Below are 23708 nucleotides of genomic sequence, written 5' to 3'. Positions count from 1 at the left end.
CACGCAAATCACATGCTTTCTTCGCAACAAGCGTAACTGTCGTTACGGGCGAAGCAGTCAATATGAGCGCAATGCGTGTGAAAACGAAACGCGTCAAATCTATCATCTTCCGCAGACATCGTACCTTTCATGCTAAATGCTCAGAAATCCCAGAGCTGCACAGTTGCAAGAGCAGCGCCGTCATGATATTTTACCGTATCTTTAGTGCACAGACACACATTATTTGCTTACCGCTGTTTGTGAGCGTAAATCGTGTATATTCGTTTGCGAAAATTTAGTAGTAGACGAAAAAAGTAGAGAATCAAACAGTCACCTTCGACCCATTTATTATGCATATTCATGTGGGAGGACCCTAAAACCAGACAGGTAAATATGATTATACAAGGTGCCTACATGGATTTACACGCGTCTTACTGAATGTCAGAACGATAGAGAGTTATTTAACTCCCACGAATATACAAGATAATGTGGGCTTATGGGTTAAAACTGCTAACTTTTTAATATAAAGGAATATAAGAAAATTATCAATATTCTATATGGACTATTTAATTACTATTTATTGCGATCTTACAACTCTTCAATACCTCAGCGAATCTCTTCATTTTCGCTAAATTTATTTCCATTGAGCAGTTTCCTGAGAAGTGGAGTCAGATCCAAGCGACCTAAGCAATGTGAACGCCTAGTAACCTTTTGTGACAATAAATTTTGATATTTTCTGCTACGTACACCCTATAAATGTATAAGAACTCATATTTCAGCCGTTGTGAATAAGCGCGAAAATACCAACAAATCATTTTCATTAATTTTTTTGTGAACCTTTTCTGTCGGTTATTCTTTTGCCTTTCTTTCTTCACTTCTTTCATTTGCGTTTGCGACATTTCATTTGCGTCGCTGATTTGGATTATTTCACAGGTGAACAAATCGGTTTTGCGCTACTTAACAAGTGTTCCCCCGAGACTAGAGAATTACGCCCACCAAAGGCATTCGAACAGTTTGCTTGACGCGCCACACTCAAACGCTTGCCACCTGTCTCAAGACGCATAATGATTAATGAAGATCGCGGCACTTAAGCATGACACACTTCCACTTAGACACACAACATACATTTATACATATGGGTGTGGGCGAGCAACAATACTTTTTTGACATATGTAGATGTGCTTATATAGGTATGCATTTATGGTTATAGGGTTAAGTGACTGTTTGTTGTAAGAAAGGGTTTACGCAAGAGAACTGGTGTTTCATTGTTTTGTGTGATATGTGGAAATCTCTATGAAATATTACTTTGTGGCATATATTTCATGTTATATATGACAAGCTAATGTGTTGAAGGAATGAATGATGATGAGTTGTAAATTGAAAGTTGAGTGTATCGATAGGTAAATTCGAAAAATGTATTATTTGCTATTATTTGGATATTTAAACTGAATATAAAATCAAATAATAAATAATTCTATAAACTGTCTTGGAACCAGTATCAACAACATCAACAATTTCAGTCTCGAAATCCAATGCAGAATTACTCTTGCTAACAGGTGCTACTTTGGACTGAGAAGGCGATTGAAAAGTAAAGTCCTCTCTTGGCGAACCAAAATCAAACTCTACAAGTCGCTTATCATTCCCGTTCTGCTTTATGGTGTAGACTCGTTGACGATGTCCACAACCGATGAGACGACACTAAAAGTTTTCAAGAAAAGGTTTTAGGGAAAATTTAAGGTCCTTTATACATAATTGATAATAGGTTACGCTGGCTAGGTCATATTGTTCGAATGGATGAATGCTTTGAAAGTGTTTGATGCAGTACCCGCTGGTGGAAGCCGAAGAAGGGAAAGACACCTTTGGAAAGACTAGGCGGAGAGCGACCTAATTTCTTTTGGTATTTTCAATAGGCGTCAAACTACTAAAAGAAGGAATATAAGGATGGCCCGCTCTTACAGATTCGGCTATAACCGCGTAAGCACATATGTATCTAGACTTTGAAACCTGAATTTGAAACAAAAGGCAACCAGCTGATGCCATTTAAACATTCATTATATCGCAAGTGGCCGTAGATGTAATCCGATATTTTGTAATACAGGACCTATAAAGTACCAAAGTCCATTGTCGAATTCTTTAACGAACTCAGATCCAGTATTACCATATCATCTCTGTGGTTAAATTTATTGTTTTTGGATAAAGATTTCTTAAACTTTAAAGGACGATTTTAATGCTGTGGCTTGGTATGGCGAGTGTTTAAACTAAGTTTGGTTGATATAGTGGCAATTGTTTATAAAATATAAACCTTAAAAAAATGCTGTTCTTTACTTATAAAGCGATAGGCGCACTTAAGCGGCGATCACTGTCATCATCGGACCGTCATATATCATCGTACACAAAACAAGAAATGTCTCTTCGATGTTTGGTCTCTACGAGAGCTTCATATCTACGATAAGCCTGTGGACAGTGTACTCGGTGAAGGCGAATGAGGGAAGAATGGCTTGCGGCATTCTACATATAATAGTGGGTAAAAGTTACTTACGGTTATTTAAATATATATGTCTGCGCAGTTATTCACCTTTGAGATTCATAAAGCGAAATCTGGGATTTCCATGTAGAGGAATATTCTCACCGCATCTTTCTTGTGTATAAAACTTGCTATATCTCAATTCGATGCAGGGCAATGTAAACCGACCTTAATTTAATATAGTCATTAAAACTTATTACCTGAAATTCTGTTCTTTACTTACAGGACAATAACCCTTCACAAAAACATAGTGGCGCTAATGGGCCTGAATTTTTTGTCAATAACGTGAGAGCTTTTCCAGCCTCCAGTATAAAAACATACTCGGTTAAAGTAGCTCGAAAATATTTGGCGTTATGGACTCAGTATTTGCAACATATCAAGAATTGGTTTGATACACTTTGGGGGTAGAGTGGGAGCGATGGTTAGGAAGTTCTCACTGGATTGATTTTTTTCGTGTTCGCCTACTCCGACATACGTGCTCCCATATCGATGACTGATTAAGACGATTACTTATGTGGTGAAGCATAATAATTTCCGAAAGCTCAAATGTTGCATGAATATCGGGAGGCTTTCAGAATTTGTGATTTGACTTTTTAAACATTAACAACTTTTAGCGCCGATTCAACTAATTTAAAATAGAAATTTTGAGTACCACAATCAGCTCAACTACGAGCAGACGACGAAAAAGGGGGAAAGACTAACTCATAAAAACATGAAAGCAGCAGCGATCTATTTGAAATGCTTGTTACCCGACATTAAAGTCTTCCGCGTCATCGCCTGTGCATATACTTCTAATAAAGCATTGAGCTACGCGACAGCCACACAGCCAACAAGGTGCTGCCGCAACTATACCAGAACGAAATCAAATCCAATCGCAGTACTTAAATTCTGTGCAATCGCAGCGACGTTACGCCACTAACCTGGAAAATTACGTTTCGCGACTCGCAGTCGTAAGTGGCGTCCAATTTACAGCTGCGCCACGTGACACACTAAATCAACTTAACGCCAAGTTCGTTTGGTGGATTAGTGTGCCACGGCAACTTGGTGCCCACATCAGCTGCTCGATTGCTGCTGCTGAATTTCTAAGCTTTCGCCGCCAACGACAGTGATGGAGGAGAGTTTCTTTGCTGCTGTTGTTGCTACTCGTACAGCCACGCCGGTAAATCTAATCCTTGGCAAACATAATCGCAGCGAGCGCCGTGTTGCTGCTGCCATGCCGCCACGCTGCCACATCAATGCCACAATGACTGGTTGCGATGCGACGAAGGTGAGCTCGACGTTGCCACAGGCCGGAATGCCGAAAAATCTAATATCTTAGCGCAGCGCAGGCGGAAATGTCAGTTTGATAAAGCGCGTGGAAAAATCTGGGATTTTTTTTCGTACACGTTCATGGCAGTCTTTCACCGCTAACTTCGTTCGAGGCACGTTGTGTGTCGCTGTAAGCTCCAACAGAATTGCTCCGGAGCATGCACTACCTGTTATAAAGGTGCGCGGAGGGTAGTTACGTTTATGATGGCCTTGCGGTGGCACACCAAAACCTTCGGCCACTTTTTCACACTACTCCAAAGTTCGAGAATTTTGATTTTTTTGCTTCACTCAATTTTGCGTTGCTACGACGTAGCGCAGAATGGGCGGGAGTTTATTTAACAAAAACAAAACAAGAAAGATGTTCGCATTTTTAATGGGTGGCTCTGGCATTCGGCTGATTTGGTTTGAGTTGGGGTGGGTTGGCTGCAGTCAAGCGGCTGCTGGCTGTATGGATGATAAGTGTCGTTGGCTGCCAGTGACAAGTGCCGTTGGCGCCTATGCTATCCAGTAATTTGTTATTTCCGTCTGTGACTGAGAGCGACCGGCCCTACACTGAGGTTCGCTCAGTTGTTGTTTGTTTTACACTGGTCTGCACCAAATTAGCCTTCTCGCCGGCATTTATATGCCTATGAAACTGAGTCGCTGTCTCTACATAAGTATATGTGTGTTAAGGCATATTTTTGATTAATCAAAAGACATTTTTCTGATGCTAAAGCAGCCTGAATTAATGCAAAAATGATGAGAGTAAATTTATCAAGCTTATTTACTTCCGGCATTAGTTAGTAAGAAAGTGGCCAGAGGCAAAGGTGTCACACTGGTGCACGATGCCACGCTATGAGCTGCGGCAATGAGATTAGGTGTGGCAAGTAATTTGAATTTATGCATAATTTTTTGAGTGTCGTTACAAATATGAATTGGCAGGGGTTGTACGCTGTGGGAAGACCAAGGCCATTGCGTTATTTTACATTATGGTGCTTAGATTAAACATTAGCGCAATCTTGCGTGGTGTTGAAAATTTATGCTCAACTTAACAACAAAATGAATTTTCTCGCAAACGGACAAAAACGTTCTTGTTAAATGCAAACAAATTACCGAAGTTTCTCAAACCAAAAAAGGTTGCCAATAAATTTGAATTTGAAAATTATGATTTATTTTTGAATTGATTGGAATTACCTGCGACCGTTCAATGTGGTGAACATCTTGATTGTAGAGATATATGAAACATTCCTAAGCAATATGTAGAAAGACAAAAATAATGCCGTTTTTTCTGTATCTCAATGTTGATGAGTATATTTTTACTCTAAGTTACTCCGCTTTTTCTTCTTAATAGCTGTAATATACGTAATTAAGAAGTTGAAACATTGAGCCCCGTAGTTAAATAGCTAAGCATTTCACTTCTCTGTCATAACTTTATTTTACAAAAAGTCATAACTTATAGAAAATTTGTCTATCTTGGAAGCAGCTGTAATACCTATAATAATGTCAGCCTTTAAATCCAACGCAAAATCACTCTCGCTAACAGATGTTACTTTGGACTAAGTAGGCAATTGAAAAGTAAAGTCATCTCTCGACGAACGAAAACCAAATTCTACAAGTCCCTCATCATTCCCGTCCTATTTTACGGTGCAGAAGCGTGGACGATGTCAACATCCGATGAGACGGCATTCGGAGTTTTCGAGAGAAAGGTTTATGGCATTGGCAACGGCGAATACCACAGACGATAGAACGATGAACTGTATGAGTTATTCGACGCCATTGACATAGTTCAGTGGATAAAAAGACAGCGGCTACGCTGGCTAGGTCATGTTGTTCGAATGCACGAAAACGTTCGAGCTTTGAAAGTGTTCAATGTAAGCCGAGGAAGAGGAAGACTCCACTCAGTTGAAAATACCAGGTGGAAGAAAACTTGGCTGCACTTGGAATTTCTAATTGGCGCAAAAGAGGCAGAAGGAAGAACAAGTGGCGTGTTCTGGTATAATCGGCTTTAACAACATAAGCGGTGTCTACGCCAGTTAAGAAGAAGAATAATCGCATAATTTATGTAAGTTCAAAGCATTGTCAAATACGACGATATTTCCCTTTAAACTTTAAACCCTTTGTGTTGTTCTTTGAATTTAGTGCGTCCTTCTGTCGGTAAATAGTCTTAAGATAACTACTGTTTGAATGTGAATATTATTCAAATTTATACGGAAATTCTTCTCCGGATTTCTATGATTACTAAGCTAGTAGCTTTCGCCGGCGACTAACTGAATGTTTCAAGTTCGGAGCACACTCCTGTAGGACCCCCAGAAGTGATCTTGTTGTTGTTGACCAGAGTATACTGTGTTTGTGGAGGGAACACTTTTCCAGCATGCTGAATGGCAGTGAAAATAGAACACCAGGAGATGGCGAACCCGATTCCCCAATCGACGACGATGGATGTTCCATTGCCCGCCCGTGAAGAAATTAGAATAGCAATTACCCGCTTGAAGAACAACCAGGCGGCGGGGGCCGATGGATTGCCGGCCGAGCTATTCATATATGGCGGCGAAGAGCTGATAAGGTGCATGCATCAGCTTCTTTGCGGAATATGGTCGGAAGAAAGCATGCCCGACGATTGGAACCTCAGTGTACTCTGCCCAATCCACAAAAAGGGAAACCCCACAATCTGCGCCAACTATCGTGGGATAAGCCTCCTTAACATCGCTTATAAGGTTCTATCGAGCGTACTGTAGACAGCGTAGACATAGTTCAGCGAATAAAAAGACAGCGGCTACGCTGGCTGGGTCATGTTGTTCGAATGGACGAAAGTGCCCCAGCTCTGAAAGTTTTCGATGCAGTAACCGCTGGTGGAAGCCGAGGAAGAGAGAGACCTCCACTCCGATGGAAGGGCCATGTGGAGAAGGATCTGTCTTCACTTGGTATTACCAATTGGCGCCAAACTGCCAAAAGGAGAGACGCGTGGCGCGCTGTTGTGGACTCGACTAAAACCGCGTAAGCGGTGTCTACGCCAGTCCAGAAGAAGAAGAAGAGCTTTCAAATTACCGCAAGTTTACTTGGTTCAATACATGTCGAGTTCAGTAATAAGAGTGGAAGTATTCCAGCTCTAACTTTTTGACGAGAAAGATAAAATCATGGTGTTGTCGTCCTATACTCAATTATGTTCGGATTGAAGCTTATGAAATAGTTTCTGTGTCATGTAAGTTTCAAGGTATTTGACCATACATTTGTTGGTGTCTGTTATCCCTTACATAGTTTGTACTTTATTCACTCCATTCGTAGTTTGTTTCTTTCTGATGGGACATTATTATCGTCTACATTGAAATCATTTCATTTGGTTATGACAGATAAAACTCTTTTAATCCAAAATTAAAATATTTTTTGAGATAATTACCTGTTGTTCAAGCTTACTTACAATAAAAAAATCCATTAAAAGTTTTTTTTAGTTTTCAGGTAAAATAAGAGTGCCTCAGTATGGTTTTCGGTTAATGCAATGCGTCTCCTTTATTAAATAAATATTAAATACATAAAAAAGTACAATTTACATTGTAGGTAACATACTTAGTCAATTACTAAAATTATATATCTATATATATATATTATTAATGGCGCTAGTGTTTTTAAAATCAACAAATTTCATAATCACAATGACGTAAGCACTTAACGGTTAATAACTATTTACAATATCTCTTATAAATAAATGTTATGGCGCGATACTCAAGTAATTGGTAATTAATGTAATGTAATTTAAATGTGCTAATCTTCACTGAGCATTCGATTTCTTCTATTGCTCATCTGCCTATCCTTAAGGGTGTCGAATGCAGTGTTAACCATTTTAGTAGATACCTTATACTATTTAATTATGCTATCTGGTATGGATCATGTCAGTGTTATAGCCTTTACCGCTTCCTTTATCTTTGGTATTTCAGTTTGCATGCCAAAGTTGACCGAAACTAGTTTTAGTTTCCGAATTTGGACCTGTTTGTGTCAGTGTTTTAAATAGAAACTTTCATGTATTCGTGCCGCTAAGCTTTAATGTACCTAAATTCTGTGCGAGTATTTCGTTTCTATATTTCCTTTAATGTATGATTTCTCCTTCTGTTTTCTCCATGCAAATTAGTTCATTCAAATGTTGTTGTAAATTGTGATTAGTTGTTTGTTTCTTAGACTACGTTCTTAAGACTATGTTAATTTACTAAGTTACAGTTATGCGCTAAACTGGCAGGCCTTCTATTTAATTCCTTGTGCACGCAGCTAACTCCAATGACAGTTGGTTGGCAGTAATGACAATCGTGAAAAAACTAGGAAACATAGCCAGAATATCCAAGATTCTATCAATACTGAAAATAAAAAAATATAATAATTTACAAAATATGCTCATCATTTTTTACAACAACTATATTCTATCTTATAATTAATCAAGAAAGCATACTAACCTTCACAGCCACAGCTGGACGCATTGCCGTCATTACCTTGCCCCAGCAATCGTTGTTTGTGTCCAGCATCGCGCAGCGCCAAGATCGTTGCACGCACCTTACTCTCTCGCCGCACACTCGATATGCCCATTATATCCGCCACACATTTCAATTCTAAAATTTCACTTTTTGATATGAAACGTGGATCGTCGATGTGTATGCGCAACTGCAACGAACTGGCATAGAGCATGAAACCGTCTGTGTTGCGTGTGATTTCATTCAGTTGTGGTTGTAGGCTTGTGAAGGGTGCCTTAGGGTGAGAGAGAATGGGAGGCAAAACTTAAATTGCAGGACATGCATAAACTTTTTACATAAACTTTGCACAATTATTAAGTACGTACATATAACGAAATATATATTTTAATCCTAAAATATGTCTTAACTGTTTTACGATGTGTTAGAACCCTGTTTTAAGAAAATATAGTATTATGCTTAAACTTATTTCAAACAGAAGTGACTTACGCGTAGAAGATGTTCAGCAATGGAATGGATTTTAGTCGATTGATCGCCTCTATGAGAAGGACCTCGCCACTGCACAAGTGCTGGTAGTTGACCAGCGTTTGATGAGCTCATGCGTAGTCTGCATGTCCAGCGCTCTTGCGTCGCAATGCACCTATCGGCAATATCAATAGGTGCGACGTGTAAGATGGCATTGGAGCCATTGTTGGAGTTGTTCTTAGCGCTCCGCTGATTTCAATGAAGGCCGCCAGTCGATAGCCTTGATTTTAAAGTTCCCCCAATAGAGCGTACACCACCAGGATCCAGAGTAAATGGAAGAGAACACCACCTTGCGGGGTACCCCTATTTACAGTCCGGAGCGCATTTGCGCTTCCCAACTCCGCAATGACAGTTCTGTCGCTGAGCAGACTGTAGAGGAGATACTTAAGGTTCGCTTCTACCCCAAAATCGTCTAGCTCACCAATGGGCACTTCCGGTCTTACATTGTTACCTTTAACAATCGATATCGAAGAAGGACCTACAGCGTAATCATTGTTTAAGAGGGCTTCCTCTAACCACGACACTACAGAGTGAAATGCGGTGTCTATATAGGCGTATTAGAAAAAAATTATTTGTCTACCCAAAATATAAAATGTATTTGATGGGTTGAAAGCAGTAGAATACTTTGGTTTGGTTTGATTACTTTGGAAAGCAATTCCTGAATCACTTTGTTTTTCATACACTAATAAATTCTCAGAATATATAATCTTGGGATCGGTGCCAACTTCCTTTGGGTGAACTGGTTTTGTATCATATTTATAGCATTGAATCTTTCCACCAAATAAAATTAATCACTATTTCAGTTAACATTGGGTAAATAGCACCATCTTCAGAGTTTCGGTAAAATAAGATTTTTTTCGTTCTAGAGTTCAATCGGGTGGAATGATACCAAATGATAACACATTTATTTTCTTTCTTATCATCACTCCATCTTTGCCATTGACTGCTATCAATGCACGGTCATTTGGCTCTGATTATAGGGCTCTCGATGCCTATTTTATAAATGTGATAAGGCATCACAAAGAACTATCTTTAATAGTTGAAGTGTTTTTCCTCCGCTGAGGAACAGCCATCGAACCTGACCTATCCTCACTATCAATTTGAACTGCTTATTGTAAAGCAGAAGAGCTTGCAATGAGAACACCTTACGAAAGGGTTAGTCTGCACTCGCAATAGTGTACTGAATGCTGTATTGTATTGAATGTATAACGTCTGGGATTGCAGCGTATCTGTGACTAATCCACACCTGATTAATCTATACGAATTTTTTAGTCTTATAAGACAACAGACAATAGCTTCATATGTGTCAACTCAAACCGAACAAGTTGAAACTAAAACGCCTATCTGTGTCTTGGCTAGTAAGATTGGCTTATTGAAGTAAATTTGCAATAAATTTTAAATAAATTAAATACATAGTTTTAATATTAATCTTTCCGCAGTTCCAAGCGAGACAAAAATACAAAATGTTTTGCTACTTCGCATTGTGTTTTGCTTGGCTAATCCGGTGTGGGTTGAGCCTAACGCAAAGTCATGCAATATCTATGGCAGAATAATCTGCTGATATGAAAATAATAGCAGGAACTTTCTAAGTTCAGTCGGAGAGTTCCTTGTACATTTTCTGTGAGGTCTTTTGTTCACCTATGATATATTCGTAATACTTTTTAAATAGCAGGACCAGGATCGATAGGTCCTTCAAGTCTGCGCTCGATGAAATCGTTTCTGGCAAAAGTGGAATTGTAAATATATAAATCTAAAAATAGTCATTATACTTAGAAATCGTTGTTTCATGCTATAGCAATGGTAATTTTAACATTGTAAGGAGTCAACTCGACTAAAAGAGCGACCACGAACTGATCCTTCAACTTAAGTTAATTAATATAGAATTTGCTGTCATTCAAATGCTTTTAGGCTTAAATTTGTTGTAGCAAAATTGAGTTTTGAACATATGCGCTCAACGTATTTTGACTTTGACACTGAGGTATCCGAAGCTACACTAAATCACTTGAAGTACATGTGCTTTTCATGTGAAATTGAATTGCATTCATTTACAGTTTGAAGAACTTGTACATTTTATGGGCACTCAAGTGCACTTACTAACTGAATTGCCAACAAACACACTGTCTATATGTAGACATACATGCATATATGTATATAACGGTGTGTACACTTTGACTTATGTGGCATGCCACTAACAACATAATGGCAAACTAACTAACAAAGGTTGATAACCGAACCGACATACCTCATTCATGTGTTAGCATGTAAGTATGTGTGTGTGTGAGAGAGTTGTGAATGAGTATGAGTGCTTAAGCACTTAAAGAACTTAGCAGAATTACGGCCTTTCAGTTAAGCAATGACAGCAATGGAAATTCTTTTTAAACGGAATTTTTATGAAGTGAATAAAGATGAGATTATTATTATTAACTTTTTTGAGTTCTTCCTGATTTTTCCCTGCGCTTCGCACGAACTGGAGGTGGAAATGCAAAAGCAACAATGTGAATTGCGCTGACATAAAAGCGCTGAGTGCTTTAAGTCGCCCTAGTGATGTGTAAATTAAGATGATTAAAGGGAGAAGTGGGAATTCTCTTCATCAACATGCTGAACGAATCATTTGCAATTGCCAAGGAGAGTGTTCACATGTGTACACATATGTGTAAGTGTAAGTGTGTTGGTGACTGGCATGAAATTAAATGTTAAGTGCTTATCTATAAGAGAGAAATTAAAATAGCGTCATACATGTATGCATACATGTGTGTGTGTGTGATTGTGCCGGCAGCTGCATTGCCATAAAATTAACACTTGAGCAAGCTGATATCCGCTTTGCCTGCATAACGTTGGCTTGTGTTGGCTCATACATATGCAAGCTGTTGGTTGTGTCACAGTCATGGCTTTATGCACACAACTACTTATGATTGAGTTTATAATAAGCGCGCCAGTACATACAACATGCACATACTACACATATGTACTGCACTGGGTACTTGCTGCCTTGAGGCTTCTGCCTTCTGCTTTCTGCCATCGCCGTGCACATTACTTCTGCATTTATTGCCACTGAATGCCTTTATTATGGATGATGGCAATAAGTATGCCAGCAACAATTTCAGACGAACTCATGTGCTACAAAAAAATAAAACACAAACACAAACAAACAAACATCAGCACAAAAACAAAAACAAAAGCAACAGCAGCAGCTGGTTATTGCCACCAACGACTTAACTTAACAACCTTGGTGACGATGCTGATGATGACGTTTAAATATGCCGATAACGAGTGCATTTGTGTGCGTTGCGCAAGTATGCATTATTACCGTTATATGCACTCGCACATAAATATACGTGCAATGTCGCACTTGTTCGAGTTGAAATTCTTTTATATTTGTGCGCATGTGATGAGTGTGTGCGTACCGCTGCTGGTATGGACACTCGTATTAAAAATAACTTTATGAAGAAGAAATATGGAAAGTATATGTGACTTGAGCAATTGCTGCATTTAAATTGTGGTGGTTATTTAATGTCAGCCAATAAGTGATAACGCTATTATTAAAAATTTCTGTAAATTTTCACTGAAACATTTTCATTATTTAAAGTTGAAAGATGCTGTATTGTGTATGAATATATCTTATGGTTTATTAGCAATAGCTTTAAACCATTAAAGAAGTAAGAAACTATTTCTTTGGAATATTTTTTAAATTCAACTTAAATATAAATTTCCCAAAACCACAATTATTGTTGTTCAAAAAACAACGGGAATTTTAAAAAATTTCCAATTGGCAAATATTTGTATTTATTATTAGAGAACCATTCCGTCATTTTACAAGCATGCGAGCTATCGCTGAAAGAGCCAAAGGTTATTCCAAAGGCGAAGTAGAGTAACTTTTGATTACGGATCAAACCGTACCATGCCGCGTTTTTGTGACCTGAAAAGTACTTGCTAGATGCACGTCTATCCCAACTGGAGGTTCCACAGACCCCCTTATTCAAATGAAATGAACTCGGACAGCCACTTTTCAAAAGCCTCTTTTGAGTTTAACTTTATACCACCAAGGGCGTTCGCCATGGACAGGAACAGGTGGTAATCACTATACGGTGGATGCGATAAAACCTCCCATCCGAGCTCCCGTAGCTTCTGAAGAGTCATCAACGAAGGTCTGGCGTTATCTCTTTGGCCAATTCTGGACGCTTCTGGTCTATCGCCTGCTTCAAGAGGTCCAGTTGTTCCCAGCAGATCGTAAAATTAAGCATCTGGCCATATGGGAGCAGCTCATAGTGGGAGCAATCTCACCAAACACACAGCAAAACCTTCCTGCCGTCAATATCGGCTTGTCCACTGTTTGGGATGATTCACCGGCCTTCGACCACGACCGTTTTCGCTTTATATTGTCCTATGTGATCCATTTTTCGCCGCCAGTTAACATCCGCTTCAAAAATGGGTCGAGTTCGTTCCGTTTTAGCCGCATACCGCAAGCGTTGATTCGGTCTCGAAGGTTTTTTGCTTTTTTGTGTATCCAGCCTTCTGCAGATGGTTTAAAATGGTTTGGTGACTAACTCCCATCTCCTGGCCGATGTCACGAGATGTCTCATGACGGTCTAATTCGTGTTTTCCATGATTTGATCGGTATTCGTCGTCACAGGTCTTCCGACGGCTGGTTTATCTATGGTGTAGTTTTCACCTGCAATTCGAAGTGATTGAGTACCATCCCCCAACACACCATTAATCTCACGGAACGTTTCTTTAGCGGATTTTCCTTTAACGAAGGAAAACTTTAAAACAGCGCGAATTTCGGCGTTAGTGAACTCCATGTTTACACGTCTATAATTGTTGAACGCAATATCCAAACTAATTATGCATAGAGTCGTTTTGTATGTTATGTCAAGACTTTTCAAAGATGTATGGTATAGCCAGATACAAGCTCTGTAGCGCTTTATACATAGCCGCGAAATTCAAAAGACAAAAAGGAAGGGAGGTATTTGCCAACCTAATATATTGTTAGTAGAATAAAAAAACTGTTTTTTATGACCCTCTATGATCTTATTGACAACTTCATTCAGTGAACTTTTTTTCAGCAAGCCAAACTGACTCTGCAAATGTGGATATAATTGCTCAGAGCCAAATCTGGCGAATATGGTGGTTTGTTGATTGGCTCATAGTGTAATCCTTCAATTTATCGGTTGTATCAGAAACTCAATTAGATGCAGCAATATTATAGTAAATATTGTGCACCGATTTTGCATTTGTAAAAATTGATTTGACACAAGAGTCTCTTTAAGATGCGAATGAACTAAAATATCAACTTCTCACAACTACAACTCTGCTTCCGCCGTTTTCCAATAGATGTCTCTAGGGTCAAGCACTAGTCGATTAATTCGATTTTTTTATATCGATATTGGACATTTGTGTCAACATTAACCCAACAAAATATTTGTATAGATCTGTTTGCATCCCAAACTTATTCACAACTAAAAATGTCACTTTTTGAGCCGAATTCTCGACATTTGTGGGAAATTTTGCTTTTTTTTTTAATTCCAAGAAAAGTGCGGCAGAGGCTCATCAACATTTGTAACATCGACATTTTATACAAAAATTAAATTTACAAAAAATCGGCGGAAGAAAAGTTGTAGAGTAATTATAATAAATTGACATGTATTACGCGAAATATCTTAAGATCTTGAAAATATTCTATTTAAGGTTAACACTCTAATATTTTTTTTATTTGTAAAGCAATTTCTCGGTCAGTCCAAGGACTACTCAATATAATACCTATGGTGCTAACTCATGGTATATTTTGAGGACCATCTCAGTGAAAGAACTGTGAAAAGTTGAAAAAACCAACATTGGATAGTGTTTTTAGGGCTGAAGAAATTAGATTATTAACCATGGAAGTAAGCTCGCGGGCTGCCAATAGCAGAATTTCGGTGTGGAACTTGTGCACCTTTATTTCATTAGGAATTTAAATAGCTTTTCACATTTAATTGAAGTGGAAAGTTACGTAGAGTGTTTTGGCAGTTAAGCTTATTTGATGACAAAGTATTGCGGTAAAAGTTGAACTTAATCAAAGTTAATGGATAGCATGTGTTATTTGTGCTAGTTGTAGTGTGCTAAAATATCAACTTCTCACAACTACAACTCTGCTTCCGCCGTTTTCCAATAGATGTCTCTAGGGTCAAGCACTAGTCGATTAATTCGATTTTTTTATATCGATATTGGACATTTGTGTCAACATTAACCCAACAAAATATTTGTATAGATCTGTTTGCATCCCAAACTTATTCACAACTAAAAATGTCACTTTTTGAGCCGAATTCTCGACATTTGTGGGAAATTTTGCTTTTTTTTTTAATTCCAAGAAAAGTGCGGCAGAGGCTCATCAACATTTGTAACATCGACATTTTATACAAAAATTAAATTTACAAAAAATCGGCGGAAGAAAAGTTGTAGAGTAATTATAATAAATTGACATGTATTACGCGAAATATCTTAAGATCTTGAAAATATTCTATTTAAGGTTAACACTCTAATATTTTTTTTATTTGTAAAGCAATTTCTCGGTCAGTCCAAGGACTACTCAATATAATACCTATGGTGCTAACTCATGGTATATTTTGAGGACCATCTCAGTGAAAGAACTGTGAAAAGTTGAAAAAACCAACATTGGATAGTGTTTTTAGGGCTGAAGAAATTAGATTATTAACCATGGAAGTAAGCTCGCGGGCTGCCAATAGCAGAATTTCGGTGTGGAACTTGTGCACCTTCATTTCATTAGGAATTTAAATAGCTTTTCACATTTAATTGAAGTGGAAAGTTACGTAGAGTGTTTTGGCAGTTAAGCTTATTTATATATGAAGTTCCCGTCTAGATGGAAACAGATTATCGAACGAAACGGCGCATATTTATCCGATCACTGTAACACTTTTTACAAAGCATATAAAGGAGAGATATTTGCCAACATAATATTTAAAAATTAATTAATTAATTCTTTAGGCGGCAGAAGATACAAATTTTAGCTATTATCTTTTCGTTTTTGGGAGCAATGTTGTCATATCCTATTATATACTTTGTAAATTTCAACTGTTATGGAATTTTTGTTTCTGGAACAAATTCGGATTGTTATCTATCTTCATTTTCATCTCCAATAACCGCAAAGGACTATTTAATTCCCATATTACTGTGCTTTGATTGCTTCCAATGATTGGTTTCCAATGACCCATTGATAGTTTCAACGCGTACTACGCTAACAAAAAGACTCGTTTTGAGCATGAAGCATGGATTAGAAATCGTTTTTCTATCTATCTCCTAATTCGAATGGATCCTGCATTAACAGCTGGATTATAGCACTTCCCGCAGGGGTATTTGTGCATATGTATGCGAATTCAGCTATACAAATGTGCATACATGGCTCGCGACTAAATTACGAGTGCCGTCATAAATAAATATTTTTGTAGATATATAGAGTAAACATATCCATACACACATACGTATATTTATATACATACCGTTTTGTTGTTGATGTACCACGTAAGCGTTGTTGCGGGATTGGACCAATCTGAACTGCAGTTAACTGCCAGAAAATCCCCATATCGGTACGGATGCACAATGCCGTTGATGAACGGTCCGAATTTGGGTAAAACTGTAAATAGACCAAATAGAGATAGAAAGAATCAGCCGTTATACTCTGTATGAGTTTGTATATATGTATAAAATAAATGAGAGAATGAAACGCATACTGACATTAAAGCAAGGCAAATGACAAAATTGCAAATTACAAATTGAAGAGGGATGGGTAGAAGAGGCAGTACACAAGCTAGTGTAATAGAGACATAGCGGCGTTGAATATGGTAATGCAAGCACTTTAAGTCAACAGCCATAAATTACTGCCACAACAGCTTTCAAAAGCACTTACGCACACACTCACTCAGACACACAGACGCACGAAGGTTCACAAATATTTTAAGTAGAAATTTATATAAATTTTTATTAAATATAAAATCTATATTCATATCCATTCGCACTTAATGAATGCAAAAATGCATAGATACACATTTGCTCATGCAGCCATGCAGCCATACGTAGTCCTGCCATCAGTGCGTATGCGTGTGTGAGTGCGTGCCAGTGACTCCGAGCCTCGTCTATCCATAAATTAAGTGCATAAAATAAAATCCGATTTGTTTACGTCATAATGGCTTATGTCAAAGCCAAAAGCGTGCACTAGCATTTATAAGCGCAGCCTTAACTAATTTGAGCCGTTGTTCATACACACTCATACGCACTCGCATACTCACAGGCACTCGCACGCATACAGCTACACTACTTATGACACGTATGCAAACAGTGTGCGCATAAATGCGGGTGTGAATAAATTTCTGTATGCTACAATGTGCACATATGAGCTTTAAAACATTTTCATATGGATTAAAATGGATTTTGCCACAGCAACAATAATATTTGGTTTTCCTCTTGCACTCTTGTGCAACTGAAAAATTGGGAATAATGACATTTATATAAGTAAAATTTATGGCACTTTGACCAGATTGACCCTTTTTGTTATGGTATTTTATTGTATTAGTTATTGCATTTTGTTAATGTTAAATGGCAAAAAAATATTAGCCCAAGTGGCTTTAGCTGTGCACAAAAGTTCTGATTTCAGCAGCTGATATTTTGCATTTTACGGAAACAAAGGGGGTCCAGAAAAATGATTGTTTCAGTTTAAATGGTATACCTTCCTCCTCAAATGATGTGCTGGAAAGGGTGTCTTATCATAATTATGTTGATATTAATATCAGTTGGGCTGAGTTAAGCCTATCTTAGTTTAAGATAAAGACGTTGGTTACAATTTTCTGTGGTTTCTGATCCATCTGACAAATAATCCTATTACAAACAATCCATGAGACTGCCAATTCGCTCAGATGTTATATGGAATTATTTTTGCATTCCATGAGGCCAAGGGTATAAATGTATGAGTGTGATTGGCGTTGAAACCGTTTAGCCGGTTTTATCCGAATCGATGATAGCGCGCCACTCCTCTCTTTCCCTCGCAGTTCGGCGCCAATTGGAGATCCCACGTGTAACAATGTAACCAGGTCGCTCTGTACCTGGTACATCCTACGGAGTGGAGGCCTTCTCTTTCCTCGGCTTTTTTTGGCGGGTACTGCATCGAAAACTTTTAGAGCGGGAGTGTTTTCGTCCATTCGGACAACATAGTTTATCCAGCGGAGCCGCTGTCTTTTTATTCTCTGAACTATGTCAATGTAGAGCGACTTGTAGAATTTGGTTTTAGTTCGTCGAGAGAGGACTTTTCTTTTCAAAGGAGCATGTTGGCAAGAGTTATTCTGCGCTGGGTTTCGAGGCTGCCATTGTTGGTTTTGTTGATACTTGTTCCTAGGTATACGAAATTATCTACGTCTTCGAAGTTGTAGAGTATGTATGTGTTATACAAAGCCACTGGTTTTAGGGTTTTATATACCTAAGGACAGTATCATTGGCCGTTATCATTCCCTAGCGAGCACTGCCAAAATTTTTAACAATTGTAAATATTATAAAAAAGTAAGTTCACCCTACCATTGGTTCATGACGTCAGGAACTAAAATTGTTTTCTGTTAAACGCGCTACAAAAGTAATTTTAGTTTGTTTATCGGAAAGTGGCTTTGCCAAAGCAGTTCAAAGGTAAGTAGAGCTAGGTACAGATAAAAATTTTGTAATTTTTGGGGACTAAGTTCCGGCGCAATCGAACATCTTATACTTTCACAATTAAATATATTTAATCTGAGATAGCACACAATTTGATTCATATACTGGTCAGAAGCTACATTACATTCAAGGTTATACGCTCACTTAAGTTTGCTGAGATATTTCTCACATATTATTCCAGCTCATCGGCATTTCGAAAATTCTAATTAGGTATATGAGGGATAGCTGAAGTTGTTACTATACTTTAAATATTTTAGACATAGAGGATAATTATCACCGGAGAAAGATTTACCTGAGTTGCTATAGAATATTTTGGAGATTTAATGGTATTTACAATGTGTTCGATATCTGTGGCCTTGGAAAGGTGTACTCCGGTTTCGACAATTTTTAGATTACCGATGTCACACCTCTAATACTGTATTTTTGCAAATTTCTATTTGAATATCCACTGGTGATTGATTTGTAGATTATAATGTGAACTAATCAGATGGATTCCTGAATTGAATCAAATGAGAAATATGCTTGGTTGTGAATCTGATTTCTCCCACTTTTAAACCATAGCATCAGGATATAAATTTAATTTATGTATTATATTCAGCAAATTTGGATCAGATGGGTCGAGTGGTTCCAGATATATGGTTTTTGATCAAGATGTGGGCTCTATCACGTCAATTATCAAATGTTTATATCAATTTGAGTGTAGCCTGCAAGTTCCGATTTCACTATAAAATTTAGTCCTTTTGGTTTTTTTGGCTTTTAGTTTTCTACATATATTTCGCAAAGGAAGAGGGCATGAATATTTTACGATTTGACGAATTTTCATAATATAATGAATATCAAATTATACTCTAACAGCTTTCTTTTCGGATTAGTTATATCCTTAATAGCTTAACGGCATTTTGTGTGCATGGCAAACCCTCTCATATCGACAAGAAATAAGTGTATCAAGTTGCATCGGACATCTGACGGACAGAGAGACATGCGGATCTACATATATGTATATCTAACTCGTTGTGTGAAGAAAACTAAACTGATGAAAGCGCTTCGAAGGAGACAGTATGAATCTTCTAATTATCATATTTTACTTTTTTATTATCTTGCTTAAGTGAAGTGCTGTCTTTTCAATATTCTCATTAATTTACATACACAAAATGGAAATTGCAAAAGTACACCAAACTCAAATAGAGACTTATACTTCTACCGCCACCAATGCCTTGTCTTAGCTTGTTTGCGTTCATTAAACATACACTTTAGGCCTTGCCTGATTGTTTTCAGTGCTCCGGTCTGTCTTTCTATTTTAACAGATTCCTTTGACAACGAAGCAATTTGCTGTCTATTAAGGAACACACAAAAATCCAACAGACAACTAGACAAACTCAATTTCACACTAATGCTCCGATGAGATTATGCCTATACAAAGTCAAATGAAGCTCTCTAAAAACACTTCCTTACATAAATATGTGACAAGGGTTGTATGACAAAACTCTGTTGTGCTTTTGCGGATAATAAACGTAGATTTGTATATACATCGCAAAGGTATTAGTGTATTCTTTTAGTGGAGTATAGAGCACTGCAGTTGGCATGTCCTTTCAAAAACTATTTGCTTTGTGTATGCTCTTTGGACTCAATAAAGGTGATACAAAGTAAAAGTACACTTATATTAAGTGTACAAATACATATTTGTGAACCTAGTAAACCAAATTGTCGAAATGACTAGGAAATATTTTCAAATACATATGTAGGTCTTTAAGCAGTTTTAGCTTTTAAGAAAGAATAACCGAAGAGTTATCCAGAGCGTCTATATAACGAAAATGCCTTTTACTTTTTTTTACTTGATCCATACAAATATCTGGTATCTGCCAAATCGGTCAATCCGTTGAAAGACATACACATTGTTATCGTTGGTCATCGTTTTGTTGACTATGTTATTAATTCACATTGAGGCTTTAAGCTGGTTGATAACAAACCTTTTTTTCTTTTCACTCCTTAGTAGCAATTAGTGGAAGCACAAAAGGCAATATGTATGAGATATTGAGAATTAATTTGTTTCCTTTTTTCTAGATTTTTTTTTATTTTCAGTTAGATGTTAAAGCTACAATTTACTTTCATTTAAGTGTTTCATTACTTACAAAGTCGCAGTAATATTCGCAACATGTTGTACAGATATAAAGATAGTAGATATAAAGTTATATATACATATGTATATACCAAAATGATAAGTATGCGAAGTCGGGTTGAAATCCGGATATCTGTCTATTCGCCCCTCCGTACAAGATATAACTTGAGTAAAAACTAAGATATCTTTATGAAACTTCGTGCACATGATCATTACCATCATAAGAAGGTTAGTATTGCATTCGTACCATTGTCACCTTACATAAATCTATAAAAGTTAATTTTGATTCGTAGAATCGCACTAAGAAGATTAATATTTGGTTGAATTTTTTTGCAACGGAGGGTTTGAACCCCGTTATAAAATTTTTTATATGTTCCACACTACCACAGGTATATAAACTAAGCTTAAATTTCTCTTTAGTATCCCATCACACACCATAGAAAAGATGGCAGAGAACATCTGTACTCAGATTGGTCCAGAAATAGGAAATTACCACTTGAGCGTAGACCACTTTTAGGTTAAAAAAAAAAACAAAATTTCGGGAACTACTTGACAAATTTCAACTAAAATTGGTACATAATATTTTCTTGACATCCTGATGTTACGGATCGAAATTGTTTCACAAACACACGGAAGTGGGCATTACTTTCCATATAACAAAACTTTGAAATCGAGTCACAATTTTGAAACTTCCTCATATACCTAATACAAGGATATTTAAACTTCCGGTGAGTTGTATATCATATATATTGTTTTTTATATGAAATTTTTTAGCACAATTAAGTGAGCATATAATCTTGGCTTGATGGTAGAATATGTGTAATCGATAAAAGATCTTCCTCTCTTGTTTATGTTTACTTATAGGCTAGACAGACGGCAGAGTTATTCCCGATTAACTGCTCTTTTAATCAGTTCCAATTTTGTGGGTGACAGTGGCGAGTTATAAACTCCCATAACAGCTGATTGGCAATTATATTTCCATTTTGGTGAAATAAAATTGGATAGAAAGCAAATATTGCGTTTGTTAGCTGTACATTATTAAAAAAATATATATAAATACATTACTATTAGAACTTTCATTTTAGTAAAAATTAGCATGCGTATGTTTTTGTTTACATTTAATTGAAAAACAGCTGTCAGTATTGCATATTTTCATTCACAATAGGTTAAAAGCGGTCATTTTGAACATTGTTGCCAACGAAAATGCCACGAACTCCCTAAAACTTTGAGGATTAAATGGGAGTTAGCAAACGGAGTTAACTGAGATAACTCTCGAATTAACCCCGATTAAAGCAGTTATTCCGAATTAACGCCGCCGTCTGTCAGGGGTATTAGTGTACTTTGAAACTAATCATTGAAATCAATGGTAAAAGGCATACAGGTAGTAGTTATTGTGGGTAGCGATGCTCCTTTAAATCACTTCTTGAATTTCATGTTTTCTTTTTAAATCTCACTGTCTTTTCTATTGTATATATCTTATCAACCTCTGCCAAGGAATAAGAAATTCGTGTACCAAGCTTCATCTCAAAGCCTTGAGATGCAATTCGTCAAGCCTTTCAAAAATTTTTAATAAACATTTACGCAAGAGTATGCACAACCAATTCTTTAAATTTACATTCTTTCCTTTCTCAAAATTTAAATTGAAGTACATTTGTTGGTATTGTTTTCGCTTGCTTCATTCATGCCTGCAAAGCTGCTTTGTAATTTCTAACCTCTGTTTGGCTTCTTGCTTATTCACACTGTTGATCTTACGAAAAAGTTTAAATTCTTACAGCTTGCACTTCTACTCTAAACGTACTACTTGTACACCGCTTACTGTTATTCGCACTCCTATGGCTTTGTATTCCTTTGCCACTGGAATTACTTACTGAGGCGCAAACATTACGTGTTCCACAGGCGTGCAGTTTGTGGAGAGATGACCCATATTTTAGTTACTAGGTGAGCAAAGTTATGTGGAACACAAAAATAAGTAAAAATTGCAAAATTGGACACAAAAATAACAGTAACAAGACGGAACTAGTGCCGACTAACTTCAAGATGAAGAGTCGCTTGTTTGTAGTAAAGATTTGCTAGTGAGCTAGTGCAACGTACGGTGTACATGAGTACATGAGTTCGTGCTCTGTCGTAGCCCAAGGAGCTTTAAATTCTTCGACTTTTACAAACTTCACTGATTAACTAAAGATACCACTGCGGTATGCCTTGTTGTTATTTTAGTTTTGCGTTACGTTTTTTTGTTGTAAAGGTAAAAATAAATTTTTGCTCACACCTTTTCACCGCACTCTGGCAAACTCTGGTTAGGTGCAGGTTTAATTTACTCGGCTGTCGGATGTGCTGTGCCGTGTCTCTCATGTATACAACAACTTGTGGTTTAATTTTGTAGTTAAAAGTGATTTCCTGCGTTTAAATTTGTGTTTATTTACGTTCTCCTCCGTTCGGTTGTTAACTACTTGAAATTACTTCGACCTTCGTTGCAGTGCCGAGCGTTTGCTGTCGATGAGTGACTCGATAATTAACTGTGTTTGTGGTTTTGTGACCTTTACTTCATTGACAGTAAACTTGCCGGCACAAGAACTCACCCACGTGCCGGTTGGCATAACTCTCGAATAGCTTCCTCCATACTTGTCTGCTGTGTGTTCACCTTTGGTGGCAATCAAAAGAGGACAAACAATTTTATTTGCTGTCAACTTGTGACTTTTTATGTGGACTTTATGACAAGGGTTGCCATCTGCGGTTACGGTGTGGCCCCTCTTGACTGTCTACTCTTGTTGTTTTGATTGGCTATTTAATCTGCCACTGGCTGGTTGCCTCTGGCGTAGTACTTGAGCGTGTTTGCATTCTCCAAATTTCAAGTTTTTACCCCTATTATCTTTGTTTTAAATTTTGTGCGTGGTTCTCTGTCTCCCTCCAATCGTGATAAACCAACTTGCTTTGTTTGTTAGCTGTCTTGTTTATTTGTTCAACTTAATTACTTAAAGTGAAATGAAGAAAATCGTACGGATTTTTGTTTTAGCGATAGGGTGTTTCAAGTGGTGTGCCATTTTTTTAAGATGAACTGATTTTGTACTTGAAAGTTCAACGTGTCGTTCTCGGTGTTGAGAACTGTCATACATCGTATGATCATGTGTGTTTGGGAAAACTTTAAATGTGA

The 23708-nt window shown here is 37.4% G+C and overlaps 1 protein-coding gene across 1 annotated transcript in view; it reads right to left on the bottom strand.

The window, feature by feature from the left end:
• Positions 1 to 7635: 7635 nt before the first annotated feature.
• The window catches only part of Fas3 (uncharacterized), a 116977-nt gene continuing 100904 nt past the window's right edge, over positions 7636 to 23708 (bottom strand). The window contains exons 5-7 of the mRNA XM_054233716.1: positions 16254 to 16387; positions 8227 to 8515; positions 7636 to 8130 (exon numbers count right to left, since the gene is read on the bottom strand). Of these exons, the coding sequence (XP_054089691.1) occupies positions 8045 to 8130; positions 8227 to 8515; positions 16254 to 16387 (509 nt within the window). The 3' untranslated portion in view covers positions 7636 to 8044. The remainder of the gene's footprint in view (positions 8131 to 8226; positions 8516 to 16253; positions 16388 to 23708) is intronic.

The sequence above is a fragment of the Zeugodacus cucurbitae genome, chromosome 2 (genome assembly GCF_028554725.1).
Source record: "Zeugodacus cucurbitae isolate PBARC_wt_2022May chromosome 2, idZeuCucr1.2, whole genome shotgun sequence".
Taxonomy (NCBI): Eukaryota; Metazoa; Arthropoda; class Insecta; order Diptera; family Tephritidae; genus Zeugodacus; species Zeugodacus cucurbitae.
Note: the sequence above shows the minus strand (reverse complement) of the source record. Positions and strands in the feature narration are given on the sequence as shown.